General features: G+C 53.9%; 6 protein-coding genes across 6 annotated transcripts; 3 read left to right on the top strand and 3 right to left on the bottom strand.

Moving 5' to 3' along the window:
• Positions 1-150: 150 nt before the first annotated feature.
• On the top strand, positions 151-1,546 carry J4E84_008777 (uncharacterized protein; the record flags this gene model as incomplete). The annotated part of the gene is made up of 2 exons (XM_049391346.1): positions 151-155; positions 457-1,546. 2 exons carry the CDS (start codon positions 151-153, stop codon positions 1,544-1,546), a joined length of 1,095 nt encoding a protein of 364 aa, XP_049241048.1.
• Positions 1,547-1,790: 244 nt separating this feature from the next.
• Positions 1,791-3,701, bottom strand: J4E84_008778 (uncharacterized protein; the record flags this gene model as incomplete). The annotated part of the gene is made up of 1 exon (XM_049391347.1): positions 1,791-3,701. One exon carries the CDS (start codon positions 3,699-3,701, stop codon positions 1,791-1,793), a length of 1,911 nt encoding a protein of 636 aa, XP_049241049.1.
• Positions 3,702-5,640: 1,939 nt separating this feature from the next.
• On the bottom strand, positions 5,641-7,197 carry J4E84_008779 (uncharacterized protein; the record flags this gene model as incomplete). Its single annotated transcript, XM_049391348.1, has 3 exons — positions 5,641-5,895; positions 5,945-6,741; positions 6,789-7,197. The coding sequence occupies 3 exons, from the start codon at positions 7,195-7,197 to the stop codon at positions 5,641-5,643; spliced, it is 1,461 nt and encodes a 486-aa protein (XP_049241050.1).
• An 893-nt stretch (positions 7,198-8,090) lies between these two features.
• J4E84_008780 (uncharacterized protein) lies at positions 8,091-9,649 on the bottom strand (the record flags this gene model as incomplete). The annotated part of the gene is made up of 3 exons (XM_049391349.1): positions 8,091-8,283; positions 8,337-9,145; positions 9,194-9,649. The coding sequence occupies 3 exons, from the start codon at positions 9,647-9,649 to the stop codon at positions 8,091-8,093; spliced, it is 1,458 nt and encodes a 485-aa protein (XP_049241051.1).
• A 364-nt stretch (positions 9,650-10,013) lies between these two features.
• J4E84_008781 (uncharacterized protein) lies at positions 10,014-11,402 on the top strand (the record flags this gene model as incomplete). The annotated part of the gene is made up of 1 exon (XM_049391350.1): positions 10,014-11,402. One exon carries the CDS (start codon positions 10,014-10,016, stop codon positions 11,400-11,402), a length of 1,389 nt encoding a protein of 462 aa, XP_049241052.1.
• A 671-nt stretch (positions 11,403-12,073) lies between these two features.
• J4E84_008782 (uncharacterized protein) lies at positions 12,074-12,989 on the top strand (the record flags this gene model as incomplete). Its single annotated transcript, XM_049391351.1, has 3 exons — positions 12,074-12,140; positions 12,286-12,569; positions 12,633-12,989. The coding sequence occupies 3 exons, from the start codon at positions 12,074-12,076 to the stop codon at positions 12,987-12,989; spliced, it is 708 nt and encodes a 235-aa protein (XP_049241053.1).
• Positions 12,990-15,973: the final 2,984 nt, after the last annotated feature.

The following is a 15,973-nucleotide window of genomic DNA, read 5'->3' on the forward strand; positions in this document are numbered from 1 at the left end:
GCTGGGTCGTCATCTGTTCTACTCTAGGCTCCTACTTGGATGTACGTTCTTCGCCCGTCTATGCCGGCCGCATCAGCGCTTCGAGATAGGACTCTATTCACCGATAGTGTTTCGACCTCAACCTGAAACACGCCTCACGACTTCTATATTATGAAGTTCGCCTCCCGCACAGCCTCCGCTACGTCAAGTGCGGTCTCCGACACTGTTCTGGAGCCACTGGACAAAGCGCCACCAGACACCAGTTTTCGGACTTGATCACGGACAAAGCCGGAAGTCACCCCGTGACCTTTGTAGCTACCGACTCTTTGTTGTAGCACTTCTAGCTATGAATCAGCGTCGAGGCACATCTTATGATCGTGACCTTGTGTCACAAGCTGCACCTGCATCCCCAAGAGCCCAACACACGATAAGCAATATGGGAATGACAAACATGTCCAACACATCAAATCCGACCAGTGCAGGATGCCACATGGACATTATAAACCACATCCAAGCCATCCAACAAAACTGGTTCATCCACCCCTCCACCTCTGAAGAACCCATCCTCCCCGCCTCCCTCCTCGCCGGCGTACCCATCAACTGCCTCCCGGCCCCAATTATCCAAGCCATCCACGAACTCTCCACCCTAACAATCGGCCAACGAGACCGAGCGCACAACCTCCTAAGCACCTACTTCCAAGCGCGCATCCGCGAAGGCTCCTACAGCGGAAAAACGCAAAAGATCTTTGCTATTCTGGAAATCAGCGATGTGAAAAAGGCATGTGAGAGTTTACGAAGAATGAGCCGAGGGAGGGAAATGCAGGGGCCCGTCCCGATCAAAGAAGATGAAACGAGGAAGAGGAAGTACTCGATTAGACAGGAGATGAATGTTGTTGCTGAGGAGGAGGAAGACGAAGGCGCACAAAGACTGGCGAAACGGTTGAAAGAAGAACTATGCGTCATCTCCGAAGACGACAGCACCACCAACAACAACAACGAGCCCAGCACGCCAATCTGTCTCAACTTCGACGATATACCCACGCCTCCGGATTCACAAGCAACGATAACAGCCACACTTTCTTCTACAACTACCACACCACAGACGCAGCGCCGCTCCCGCCCTCCTCCGATTGTCATTGCTGATATTCCCACTCCTACAGCTACATCCCCTGGCATCGTCCCACCGTTTTCTTCTTTCACTCCCCTATTCAATAGCTTAGCCCAGGAGTTTGGCGGAGATCCAGATACGCCTTGTCCGATACGAACGAATACGTACCAACCCTCACAACCAGATCTCCTAAACATTGCGGATAACAGCTACGGTAACGACAAACTCACCAGCGGCGATAATGCAAACGGCACTCTTTTTGAATCATACATGCGCGATACGTATCCAGCGCCGAGGATAGATCCTCGTGTCCAGGCAGCGCAGAGAGCGACACATGAGTTTAACGTCAGGAGGATGGAGGTGATTGAGGCGCAGAGAGTATTTGAGGAGGCGAGGAGGAAGTTTGTAGAGGCGAAGCGGAGGATGGAAAGCGTGAGGGGAGAGGCGGTGTGGCGGTGATGGTGGGAGCGGAAATAGGGAGAGGAAGGTCGGACATTGCTACTTAGCTGGAGACAGGTTCGTGGGGGGTTTAGAGTAGATATATACTAGGTAACTTTCATTCGGTGTCGATTACTTCGAGCATTGAATAGAATGATCGACGCCCACTTGTACCAGTTAGAACGCCCAGCCCAAAGTCTGAATGAGAGGTTTTCTTAATTCCACTATTAGTACAAGCAGGATATCTGCCCTGCCCGCACCCTCATCACACCTCACCACTTCTCCTCCTAATATCCCCCAACTCAACATCGTCCTCATCCATCTCAACCGCACACCCGTCATCCTCCCCGTTCGTCTTGTTCATCTCCTCATCACTGCTATCTACATTGACCGGTGTAGCAACCCCCGAGTCCACGACCCCTGGCGTCGTACACGCACTACCCCCCGTCTTCTTCGCTTTGAGTCCATACACAGTATTGAGTTCCTTACGCATCTTGTATTCCTTCTCACCCCACGTGAGACAAAAGCCGATTCCCGCTAGAACTGCAAAAACAACCCACACGCACTTGAGACTTTGGGTAAACGCATTGATGATCTCAGCTTCAATAGTGGGTGATGTGGCTTGCGTGGCGATGAAAGATGCAGTAGCGCGTTGATACGCCTGACCATTTTCCAGCTTAGCGCGAGCAGTCGCGGAGGAGATGGTGGGGAGTAAAGAGGCGAAACGGACGTTGAAGACAGCGCCGGGGATGGCGACACCGAAGAGAGAGCCCGTACCGCGGAGGAAGGCCCAGGAGCCTGCGCTTGCGCCGGTTGTGGATTCGGGGAGCTTGACTTGTACGGCGGGGAGCATGGTGCTGATGACTATGCCGAGACCGGCTGCGGTGATGAGCTGGAGGGAGAGCCAGACACCAATTGAGGACTTGGCGTTGAGTAGTGTGCAGAGGCCTAGGCCGAGGGTCGTTAAAGCGAAGCCGATGATGTGCATGGGTTTGTATTTGCCCCAGTAGCTGAGTAAGGGGCCGCCAACTGCGGCGAGGACGACGATAACGAGGGTCGTGGGCATGACTTCTAGACCTGACTGTGTGGGTGAGGAGCCCTTGACTGCTTGAAAGAAAGGCGGGAGATAGAATTGGAAACCGTAAGTTATGAAGCCGTGCATGGTTGTCAATGCGAAAGCGATGTTTGTCGTGCGGTTCGAGAAGACGTGCGGTGGCATGATGGGGTATTTGCAGTAGGAGCAGCGTTCCCAGAAACCGAAGACGATGAGACCCAGGATGCCAAAGACCATGGGTATAACGACGGAGGCGTGGGACCAGGGTTTCGGTGCGCCGCCTGTGCTGAGAGCGACGAGTAGCATCAGGACGGAGCCCGTGAGCATGCCGCTTCCTACGTAATCCACTTTCTTCAACTCTTGTCGAAGGGTTGTTTCTGGGGTAGTGTTACTTCCACCGACATTTAGCCAGCGCCAGATGACGACCAGGGAGATGGCGCAGACGGGTATGTTGATGAGGAAACACCATCGCCAACCGTGTTCAGCGAAGACTCCTCCCAGGAGTGGACCGAGTGTGGTGCCAGCGGCGAAAGCAACGTGCTTGATCGCCAAATACGGACCTCTCTTTCTCAATGGCACGATATCGCAGAGAATCATCTCGGCAAACAGATCAATTCCACCAGTTCCTAGACCTTGGACAATGCGTCCAGCGATGAGCACTGCGCCGTTCTGTGCGCCGCCGCAGATAGCTGAGCCCACTGCGAAGACGGCAACAGCAGTCATCATGGGAGTTTTCCTTCCCCACATATCTCCGAACTGAGAGTATAGAGGCTGGAAGATGGTGCTTGCGAGGAGGAACGCGGTCGCAACCCAGGAGAATTTGGTGCCGAGATCCAAGGCCTCCGAGATGGTAGGGAGGGCGGTGTTGGTTACACTTCCCTCGAGAGCGGAGAGAAGTAATGGGATGCATATGGCAATGAATGATCGCCAAAAACCCTCCGATCGCTTCCATTTGGCGGAGGGTGTCTGAGAGGGGAAGGAAGGAGGAAGCGTAGGGCGACTGAGGCGGCGAGAGAGGGTATTGTTGAAGACTTGGGGCTGAGTAAGTGGTATACTTCCCAAGTCCTGTTCCTCAATGACGAAGTCGACTTTGCGCTCCGTTGTAGGTGGTGTCGCACCCATTGTAGAGTCGGATGAAGACATCTTCGAAGAAGAGTGAGCGTTCCTCCGGTGCTCCTGGAAAGGACTGATGAGTGAGAATAGCGATATGTTAACGGAGACCCTGTCTAGTAAAAATTTCTCTCAACAAAGAAAAATAACTCTTCCACCTTGCGATCGCGGTAGCGAGTCCACGTCGCTTCCAGATATATACACAGCTCAGCTCACACCGTGGCGCTGACCGTGTTATATACCTCTGTTGTTCGTCAACAGGCCCAACATATCCATACTACCCACTAGATAAACGAAGCATCTCTGATAATATGTTGCATTACGAATGTGTTGTCGTGTTCGCGCATGATGAGGATGTGGTACCGCGGTAGAGGCCCGACCCTCTTTACATGTCGCCCAAACGGCGAGGGCGAATGAGCTCGTATGCGCTGCGACGACCCTGACATATTTCGCTGCAGGAACGCGCAACTTAGCGGCACCTTCTTGTTGACGAAACTCTATTGTTGTCAACTTCGACCGTTACGGATGCGTAGCCAGAGCAGGTGGGCTCATGCCGCGTGTGATCCAGTGGTAACTCATTGGTAATCTCCAGCCACACCCATATTTTGGTCTAAACAGCTTCGAAGTGATCTCTCGTGCGGGTCTTGCATATCTGAAGGTTGGAGGCGTGGATCATGCACCTTGGAAGGTAGAGCTGCGTCCCGGGATACCTCGGTGCATAGTCCGCGAGACATACTGACTGTCTCTGCAGCCCCAGACTATTCGAACACCTCAATTCGGTATGGCGTTCTGTCCTCCTAGGAGGTGCGCGTGTTCAGCTGACGTACACAGTACATTACCCAGCCTTGAACGCCACAGCGACGCATGGCATCAACTATGCAGGTGCAGTCCAAACTCTCACCTCCCACACGGGTCCACCAACTCAAACCCTGGCAACTGCATCCTCTTCAGGTTCGGACAGCTTCTCAACAACAGACTCGCAATGCGCGTCGAATCACTCCCATCCCTAACCTAGAACATGAGCGCGCTCCGTCAGTAAACCATCTCACACGCTCTCCATGCAAAGAGACGACTCACCTCCTCAACCCAAATCCCCCAATCACTCCTCCTCACAAAGCACTCCACATTCCCCCTAATCACCGCATCCAAATCCAGCCCCTCACACTTCGGCCACGGATCCAGATTCCCGCCATACGCATGAATCACGGCAAAAGAACGGACTAGCTGGCGATGGGCCAGAGACGTCCAGAAGAGGAGGGCGAGAGGACGCAGGTATTTGAAATCCGCGCCGTAGAGCGTGATGTGCGTGTAGAGGTGGGCTGTTGCGAGGCGGTTTAGGTGGCGGGAGACCAGGGTAAGGGTGTGTAGGGTGGTTCTAGATGGGAGGTGGGAGAGGATTAGGTCGAGGAGTTCGTCGGGGAGGGATTCGAGGGTTGAGAGTGTGTTAAAGGGAGATCGGTTTTGGATGTACATTGTGGTGTTGGTGCTCATTTGATGGTGATGACGACTTCGATAATGACGATGATGATATTAGGTACGCGAGATGAAGTCGTTGATACAGATGTGCGCAGGAATTGCAAAAGATAGCTAGGGACCTAGACAGGTAAGACAAGCAACAGTCAGAGTAAGAACGCACGCGATATACATGACGATGAGCACTGGCGTGGAGCTATGTATATATCCCATGTCATTCGGCATAAGCCAAGACAAGGGTCCATTCAGGTACAATGCACGGCAGTTGCGATATCGCGATCGTCTTCGGATATATCAATCCTCTTTACCCCGCCCCCACCATTACTACGTACTTCGGCAATTACACAGGTCAAAGTATAGTAATAGACTGGGAAATGGTAGTAAAACAAGTTATGTTGTTCATGAGATCTATGTCATGCGTAGCGTATCTCACGCTCCAACCATGTCTACGCATCCAACCTGTTATCGGCCAACACGTCTACTTAAACTCCTTCATGAATTCCTCGTGGAACTTAACAATGCGCCCTGTCCAGTCGGTTCCAGGGGCAAGGAAGGTTGTCCTGAAATGCAGTGTGCCTTCCTTCTGTCCGAAGCCTGTACCAGCAACAACACAGACACCTGTGGCGTCGAGCATGCGGAAGCAGTAGAACTCGTCGGGCGCGCGACCTTCCTTCTTGGCTTGTTGGACGGCCTTTTCTGGGAGGTGGATGGTGGGGAAGAGGTACATGGAGCCCTAATGTTTGGGTTAGCTATGCGATGTGTAGTTGGCGTGGAATATGTACCTGTGGCTCGTTGCACTCGACACCCTCCATCTGCTTAAACGCCTCATACAAAGCGTACGCGCGCTTCTTCAATCCGTGGAAGATGCCGTCGTACTCCTCCTTGTAGAGCTCGTAGCTTGGCTCGCCCTCCTTTGGTGGGTTGACCATCATCTCCACGATACACTGGCCCAGAACTGGCGGGCACAGTTGGATAGAGATGAACTTGTAGACCTCCTGCGCGACCTCTGGGTCAAAGCCGATAAGCTCAAAGTAGCCACCTCGGTGACCACACTCGCCGACCATGCCCTTGGAAATTGAGTGCAGAGAAGCCAGCTCGAGGTGGTCGTACTGGCCGGGTGACTCCTTTTGCAGGTCGCGTAGAGCCTTCTTGAAGGAGATGAACTCGCCAATGAAGACGTTGGTCTGGTAGACCTCGTCGGCGATGACGACGAGACCCTTCTCGGCGGCGAACTTGAGCACAGCCTTGATGTCTTCGGCGGGCAGCGACGCGCCAGTGGGGTTACCCGGGTTGATGACGCAGATAGCCTTGACATCCGTGCCCTCCTTCACAGCCCTCTCGTATGCAGTCGCAATTGAGTCGAGTGATGTGCCCCATGCTTGGTCTTCGTTGAGGTAGTATGGCACGCAGCGGGCGTCGAGGACGGAAAGGGTCGCGGTGTAGAGAGGGTACTGGGGGATGGGGACCATGATACCAGTCTCGGGCTTCGCGCAGATGGTGTGGAGGAGGGTGTTCACGCCTGATGAGGCGCCGTTGCTGAGGTAGATGTCCTCGAACTTTGCTGGGTAGCCATCGCGACCTGTTTCCGTCAGTTCAATGTCTGTATTGGTGTAGTGAGATACGCACGCTCGATGTACTCTGCAACGCTCTGCCTGATGCCTGGCGCACCCTGACTCTGACTGTATGCGCCTACGCTCTTGACCTCCTTCAGCAGCTTCCTTGCGCGATCAAGCACATCCGACTTGTATCCCAGGCTCTTGAGCAGGACATCCTCGTGCTCCAACAGGCCGGGGTTCTCGAGTATACTCGCGACCTGCCTGAAGAATGTGATTGGCTTTTGGTCTAGTTGCTGGGGGTTTCCGATGTTGGCCGCGATGACAGTGTCAAAGGGAAGGTCCTTGCCCTCGCCCTTTGCCAGCTTGGCGCGGTACTCTTCCGACTTGACGGCTAGTTCACCACGGACGGCATACTTGGCTGCCTTGACGTGCGGGTTGATGTTGCCAATCTGCAACACCTTCTGCGGTGCCTTGGACATGATGCTTCGACTATGGGGAAGGTGCGACGGGGGGTTGTAAAGTTGGGTCGTTACGCGTCCAGCGAGGAAGGGAGATAGGGTTTGAGGGGTGGAGGAGGTGAAGGGTCTATACAGGACTAAGGTGGTGAGCACACGTCCAGACTATAACTTAGCTCAGGCGAAAAGTGTATCTCCCAGCGCTACTCAATCCCGCGACGTACTCGAAACATGTAGATGATGTGCGTCAATGGCTGGTCTATATTTTTTATGCTGCGTCGCGTGGTGCCCCACTACTTGTAGGGTAGAGCCACTACGATGCTGCCCCTCGGTGGCTCGGCGCGTTGCGGATATGCCAATCTCTTACGCTTTACTCGTCGCATGCACAAAGGAGCAGTGGGATCAAATACCTCTAGAGCCCACGCTGCCACCAAGGCGTCGACGGGCCATGGCTGGAGGGCGTAGTGAACAGGCGCATTTCAGAGCCGATGACGGCGACATGTCGATGGACCCTGATTGATGCTTATCGGCGGCTGCTCGAGGCGATGACCCCACCCACGCGGGTCTCAACCAGAAGCTTGGGTTGGAGCTTGTTACGAACGATGTGATGTAAACGTGGGCGTAGAAATAAGTTTGAAGACACGGGACGCCGCGTGGGTATGTTGTACGATTGAAGGGAGCATTGCTTTTGTGTTATCTCACCGCACCTTCATAACACGCTCGTTGAGCCGCACATGCATCACGGAGATATCGGAGCTAGACCCACGACGCGAATATGGCAATGCCACCCAGGGAGCCACAACAGGAAAGCGCAGACGGTCATGGTGTGCTTTTGCTTCCATTCAGCGGTCTTTGCGCTGGTATGTCTAAGTCTACAATGCCTCAAGATCATTACACATCCACCTCGCCGTGACAGTCTAGCCGCGCTCACTGCCCCTCAGCCTGACGGCTTGACCGTACTTCTGCAGCTTGGTAATGAGCTGGTCACCCTGCTTGACTACGTCTGCGTACTGCTTGTTCTTGTCGTCGGGTCGGTTGGTCTCGATGATGCCCTTGACGCGGTCGATGGTGCAGGGTATGCGGTCGGCGGCGATGAATCGAGCGAGGTCCCTGTGTGTTGTTAGTCAAAGATACTGGAATGGGAAGGATCAGATATCACTCACTTGTCGAGGAAGTCAACGGTGACGCCAAAGTCCTTGGCCATGCTCTCTAGGCCGACGACCCTGTACGACTGGAGGAGTTGCTGGTATCCCCGTAGGCGCATCTCCCTCACGTACCAGCCACGGTGCTCGTACATGTAGCGATCCTGGCTGAGGAAGTTGGTCTCGACCTCACCAAGAGCACCGAAGAAGGTCTTGTAGTCACCCTCGTACAGGCTCTTGACGAGCTTCGACAGTGGTGTGAAGTCAACTGGCACTTCCTTCTCTTGTTGTCCGCCGAGGGTGGTGAGGTTAACGAGGGTAGGCACTGGTGTTGCTGTCGAGCCTGACGCATCTGCCATCTCCTCGTCGCCTGCTGTTGGTCCTGCCGATGCCTGGCCAGTGATTGCCGAGAGCTTCTCTTCTGAAGTCCCGACGATGGCCTTGATCTCAGGCGCATCCACAACCTTGGACTTGAAGTCAACACGCTTGAGTGACACCGAACCGGCGAGGATGGCGTAGACGACGAGACTTGAGTAGCTGCATAGTTCGTAGCTGGTGAATGTGGACAAGCTGTCGAGCAGTAGCGGGGCGGCCTGCGAGTGTGATCGGACGGTGAGGTAGTGTAGACCAGTGTATGCCTTCAAACGGTTGCGGCGATCCCAGTCACCTCCGCTCTCTACCAATGCGCTTGCCCGGTCGATCGACTTCTTGGCCAATATCCTGTCGCCGAAGAAGAGCGCAACGCGTATTATGGCAAGGACGAGGTCGATCTTGGTGCCTAGGATGCCCGTCTTCTCGAAGATGGCCTCGTAGCTGGCAATGGCTTTGTCCTGGTCTTGTTAGTCCTATCATATAACAATATACACTGCTCTGCATACCTTGTCGCCTATGCGGTTGTAGAGCTCTGCGCGCTTGCCCCTCGCAGCCTGTACTTCGGTCTCGCCTGCCTTCTCTTCGGCCTCTTCCTCCTCCTTCTGTATCGCCTCGAGCTCCTTCTCGCTCTCCGCCTTGAGGCTCTCATAGAGTTTCTCGTCCCACGACAGCGGAACTTCTAATGAGGGCGTGCGTGTGGCAAGCATCGTCGCTAAGCTGGTAGACGGTCTCCGGTTCTTGTTTGGCTGGTCTGCGCTGCCCTCGCCCTGTGCATTCAGGACGCCGTCTACCGGGTGGGCGAGGTACCGGTAGAGCGGCGCCATCTTGTTCTCGGTGATGGCATCTTGGACCGACTTGAGGGCGGATTGCTTGGCTTGTTTGGAGGCGGAGGGATTGGTGAGCTGGAAGATGTTCTGCGACAGCTGAAGGTCGGGGTACTTGGCGAATTGCGGGTCACCCATCTTGGAGTTTGCTCTGCGGTGTGAGGGGATGGGCGGTGGTGGGTGGTGGTAAAGGTGGACGGGGCGTGACCGTGTGCGATGTTGCTATGATGAATGATGCCCGCCGCTCGACTTCCGCCGACGTAGTAAAGCTCGCGCACGGACAGCCTTTGAGACCAGCGCAAACTAGAACTACAGAAGCTACCTCACTCGCTCCTCCTATCTTCTCAGTCTCTCTTTCTGTTTCCAGTAGAGATTCAATTCTGCCTTTCGCATCAAAACAGTCCCTGGAAGATCTCAGCCGAGCCACTGCAAACCACCCATCCTCATCCAACGCGTCGGACTTGGAGCCGGCCTTCAGACGCGTACCACCAAACTTCACAACATGGCGAACAACGACCAAGGCAGAAAGCGAGCGCGCTCACCCTCGAGATCGCCATCACGGTCACCACCCCGTCAGCGAAAGCGCCCCGGAGCCGGTGCCCGAGTGTCAGCCGCCGACCGAGAAGCCGCCCGAAAGCGTGCGCAAGCGAGAGAAGAAGAGGCGGCGAGGAGAGCCCAGCAGGAAGCCGCACAGAGAGGTGTGCACGACGTCGTCAAACAGCATTACAACGCCGTCCCGGAGCGAGGCCGCGAATGGCGCAACACAGACAGCAAGATCAAGGGCCTGCGCAGCTTCAACAACTGGGTCAAATCCTCCATCATCCAGAAGTTCATCGGCGACGAGCGCAATATCAAGGTTCTCGATGTCGGGTGCGGAAAGGGCGGAGATCTGGGCAAGTGGGAGAAGTCGAGGAAGGTGGAGCTATACGTTGGATGCGATCCCGCAGATGTGTCGATCAAGCAGGCCAAGGACAGATTCGCCCAGATGCAGAGGAAGAACCGACGCTTGTTTCACGGCGAGTTCTACGCCAAAGACTGCTTCGGAGAGTGGCTAGGCGACATACCCATCATCAAGGAAGTTGGCATCGATCCCGGAGCCGGCGGCGGCAATGCCATGAGCCAGCGCTGGGGCGGTGGTGGTTGGGACATGGTCACCATGATGTTCTGCATGCACTATGCTTTCGAGAGCGAGTCCAAGGCAAGAGGCATGCTACGAAATGTCGCAGGTGCGCTGAAGAAAGGTGGACGCTTCATTGGCTGCATACCCAACTCGGACGTGCTATCGCAGAAAGTCATTGAGCACCACAAGGCCAAAGGCACGGCACCGCGTGATGTTGACGGTGCCGATGACGACGATGACCGCCCCGCATTCGCAAGTGACGACGAGGACGACTGGGACCCTGAGAAGAGTCTTGATAGCCCCAAGCCCGCCGGTACCGAGCACGCGAATGACGAAAAGGCAGACGAATCGAAGAACAAGGAGAAGGAGAAGGCACAGGACGAACAAGAGGACGGTGAGGTAGAGGATGAGGGCTTCGGCTTCGGCAACAGCATCTACAGCGTCAAGTTCCCCGGCAAGACACCTGCCGATGGTACTTTCCGTCCGCCGTTTGGCTGGAAGTACTCATACTGGCTCACTGAAGCCGTTGAGGCGCCCGAGTATGTGGTTCCCTGGGAAGCTTTCCGAGCGCTGGCAGAAGACTTCAACCTCGAGCTGCAGTATCGCAAGCCCTTCAGGGAGGTCTGGGACGAGCAGAAGGATGATCCTATCCTGGGTCCTCTGAGCGAAGTCATGAAGGTCAGAGATCGCTCGACTGGCCGACTCCTGACTTCGGAAGAAGAGTTGGAAGCGGCGGACTTTTATCATGCATTCTGTTTCTACAAGGTTTAGATGCGCAGCATTATCGGCGTCTGGGATCTGGCAGGAATGCCTGGGTGATGATGGAAAAGTCATCTTCAACGTGTATACTATTTTCATTATGGCGGGACAGATCAGGTCTTTGAGTCAGATTTGGATGGGCTTTCTGATGTTTATACTTCATGCGACAGCCAAACAAGCTCATTGAACTCTCACTGCCCACAGATTTTGTCTCATGTGCTCTTGATGTTTACTGATCGGGTGCAAAATGTCGCGATAACCGAGTGTGAGAAAAGTCTGGACATGATGGAAGTCCAAGCTATGCTGTAGAGGGACTGCTTCAATAAAAAGTACTAGATGTAGCCAACATTCACATGCCACCAGTAACCAAGTACGCGCGCCCCAGATCACGTTGCCCGTGACGCAGGCGGATCGAGTTGCCGAGGTCGGTCGCGTTTTCCCCGGCAAACGGGGCGTGGCATGGCATCAGATCCAAAGCCCGAACTCCCTGCGCTTCCGCAACCCATCTCCGCATTCCACTACCACACTCCCCCATACGTTCCTTCCTTACTCGATTTCACCTATCTCGAGAGCAAGCGCGCGCCCTAGGACGACGGAAAATTAATCACGACGATTCGAAGCTGGACTTCTCTCCTTCGCGATACATACTAAGCGTATTCGTGGGCAGCGACTCGGCCGATAAGATGGTTGCTGATGCTTTGGTTTACCACCCGACGGTGTCGCATTATTTGAAGTTTGTTGCGACGACTGGTATGCTTCTTTCTCTCGTATCCTCCATACCCACAATTCAATCCGTCTATCCCGCGCTATCCCATTTCACCTCCGAAACCCCCGTCTCACCTCCCCGGTATCATACATCCCAACATGAACATCTCTCACTCACCCTTCCTTTCAGTCGGACGCGACAAGGTTCTCCGCACCCTCCAATACTTCTCCCGCTTCCTCGCCTGGTACCTGTACCGCACCAACCGACCCGCGTCGGCCATCGCCCCGTATGAAGCGACCAAGAAGACCTTCGGCGCGACGCGCAAGTTGATGCGCGTGGGCAAGTTCGTTGAGCACTTCCGCGCCGCGGCCGTAGCCAGCGATGCCAAGAGCATGGATCCCGTGTTGAGGTTCACAGCCGTAGGAAGGCAGTTGGGATATGCATTCTACATGCTTTGCGATAACGCTTGTGTGGTGAGTCCACGCACCTCGATAAACATAAGCCACAACAGACCAGAAAACTAACAAACCCCCCAGCTCGACGCAACATCCATCCGCAAATCCTCCTTCGCCCCACGTCTCCTCCGCGAAGGCTACCGCGCCTGGTTCGCCGGCATCTCCTTCTCCATTGCCTCGGGCCTCTACCAATACTACAACCTGCTCCAGCACTCCAAGACCATCACTCAGTCCTCGGACCCGGAGAAGGTGGTTGAGACGAAGAAGTTGCAGAAGGAGCTTAATGCTGTTAAAGTGCAGTTGGTTAGCGATCTTTGCGATATTACTATTCCGAGCAGCGCGCTGGGCTGGGTTGATTTGGATGATGGCATTGTGGGATTGGCGGGTACGACGAGTTCGTTGCTGGGTGTCTGGGGGCAGTGGAGGAAGACTGCTTAGGTGTGATGAAGTGCGCGGGGTTTGTGGGGTGGGAGAGGAGAGGTGGGGAAGATGTGTTGGAGGTTGGATGTACGGGATATCTTCAAGTTACTGTCTGCGTTGTTCGGTTCGATTTGCTCAATACTCCTGTTCTCTGCATAATGCCATTATTCGAGACGCATGTGCCCCTCTTTCTTTGCTGTTCCTTGATTGCAACTGTCAGTCTTCATCGTTTCCCCCCTAAGCACCTGGGATGTTCACATGAAATCTGCGTTTCCATCATCAGATACCATACCTCAACGGTTCGTCGTATTCGCAGCACTCCCTCTCTGGCTTCTATGGCGATGTCTCTCTCCCTTCGTCTTGCTTCCAAAGAAGCGTATATTAGGCCTAGAGGTTTATGTCCAGTTCGCATGATATTTGGATTACTTGCACCAATACCGGCATGATGACAGCTAACTAGACGTTTCCAAATATTGTCAGCTCGGAGAACTTTGCGTATTAAAACAACATTCACCGCTTACAGCAACAGATAAGAGCATAACACTCAATAGAGTAGAGGTAAACGTGTCTCCTAGGGAATACAGTAGGTCTGCTCGATAGCATAGATCATAGGCAGTATGGTTAAGTTATTCGTGAAGCTTACGCTGTGTTTATTGTGTAGCAAAGCTGCGCTATAGCCCTACCCTGTATATCTTCTCGTGTCTTTCGCGCTCGAGCCAGGATATTCATCTCGCGAAAAATCTTTGGTTGTGTACATTGCGAGGTGGGAATTTGGAACTGTGGTTAGTCTTACTGTGTAGATATGTAGCAGCTAATCACGAACCACTGCTACTACAAAGACAAAGCAGATCCATCGGGAGACACTTGGTAGAATTTGCGGTGCTATGTCGGTAGCATGTCATCGCGCGTTATAGCACTGTCGCGGAGACTTGGGGAGTTTAGATTCTTTTGAGAGATTCCGAGATGCTGCTTAGGTTACAGAACGAATAGCTACTCCGAGACTAAACAGATTTGAAGAGGGTGTTCAGCGGTTTTAGGATAACGTGCGGGGTTAGTTCTGGTTCCATAAGTTGTCGCGGAGACGAGTCTAGCCTCATGTGAGCTGTCTCCGTGGTCATCGGCTTACCTGCAGATAGTAGACAGCGTAGGCAGGATCATAAACAGTAACAGGGACACTATCTTACCATGCAGTACAGGATACTGTATTGTACAGATACACTAGGCTTTGTCTCTACTTTGAGGTTGCAGACTATTGAGCAATCGTGTTTTTAATATCTCTCGGATACTTGGCGGGATTACTACGCAGAAGCAACGAGGTTCATCACGTACAGTTCGCACCGATGCAAAATCCGCCGATGTACCGCAATCGCCCCGAATTCTCCCTGCTTTTCCCCAAGATAGACATAACGTCACCCACAGTGTAATTGTCTGTAACGCCTGAGCGATGATAAGCCCGAAGACAGCCATACCAAGGCGGGCGCATCGCTCAGATTGCCATGTCTTGGCACCGTCTACTTGCACCCTAAATGAGTAGCCACAAGCGGCAACTCACCCCCTTGGGAGAAGACCGTCCCACTGGATGTGGACATCAGTCGGGCCATGAGTCGGGTTGTTCTGCCGCTTCCGTGGTCACGCAACGTGGACTTTCTTTTGGGTCGTACAGTGGGTTATCAAGAGGGGCTTTTGTGGATTCATTCGAGAAGAATCCCGGACGATGGCCTGTTCGAGGTAACGCTTTGCAGGCCCGCTTTCTGGTGGAGTCCGCGTGGGAAAAGGCTGCGGTAGGTGCAGGATCGATGCCGGAGTTTTGTGGGATGAGGAAAATGGAGCGAACGTATATAGTCGGGTACAAGCGGTATGGTCAGCGTTGCTGGACTAAATGTTGTGATAGCCGTTGGCTGTTGGCTGCATCGATAGCTTGGTCTGAAGTCGGCAGCTACTGCCCGCGGAACCATGTTTGGTCCTAGCCGTTGCCGTTGAGGATAGCCACCGGATCTATGTATCAACAGGGTCCAGGGCAGTGCGGACAAAACGGTGAAGCAGAACTGGGGCGCTTGACTGCATCTGCCATCAAGTTTACGAAGCTCTGTTTCGGTATGCCAGCCGTCGCGCAACGTCCGATTCAAATTTTCCGATGTGCTGTTTCACTGCCGTCCATGGATCCTAGAGGCATACCACGCATACGCGTTCACGTTGGGTCCGAGGAGTGATGGAAGTTGCAAATACATCGCGGGAGGGTCCTATGCTTTTTTCATCAAACCGCTCTGAAATCGCGAAGGATCCCGGGATGGATTCTGATGCAGTAGTGGGAGCGATGCTGCGTTTATCGATGGCCTCGAACGGCGGCGCGTTATCGCAAGCTTACTTAGGTACACGGTGTTGCGAGCCTCGAAGCGTTAGCCCTCTTCCCCAAAGTCTCTACTGCGATAGGAAAGCAAATATGCCGAGGCAGCTGTACTCTTCAGTATAGCTGAGAAAGAGTAATATGGCTTCAGCTAGATAAGGTGTTGCGCCTCATGGCAGGTGGAGGGTGTGTGGCCATGCGACGACGTTGGGCAACTGCCCTGTTGATCTCGGATGCTTTTTCAGACCCTTGGCCGCTTACCATCACCCATGCAGAGTCGCGAACCCCCCTACACCCTCACGTTTCATCGCTTTTCATCTGACCTCATCATGGACCCGGAGAGGCTGCCGGTATACGAGAGCTGCATTCCAAGGTTGCGTCGATGCTACCAAGCGACATTGAGGTAGAAACAGGGCGCGGGGCGTGGTTATGGCTGCGGCGTGGGTTCTCTTTAATCTCCTACCCATAATGCAGCACGCCCTTAGTCCAACTCTCCTATAGCGATACATTCGCCATGTTGCGAAGTCGTAACATGCCAGATCCATGAATCGCTCCACGAGGCCCAGCACCGCCATCAGATACAGTGGGCTGCGCTACAGACTTCCCTTGCCGATATCTGACCGAGGCGTAGTCCTCAAATGTTTGTTGCCCCGAAGCC

Source organism: Alternaria hordeiaustralica (genome assembly GCF_023758085.1).
Source record: "Alternaria hordeiaustralica strain BMP 2776 chromosome Unknown scaffold_23, whole genome shotgun sequence".
NCBI classification, from domain to species: Eukaryota; Fungi; Ascomycota; class Dothideomycetes; order Pleosporales; family Pleosporaceae; genus Alternaria; species Alternaria hordeiaustralica.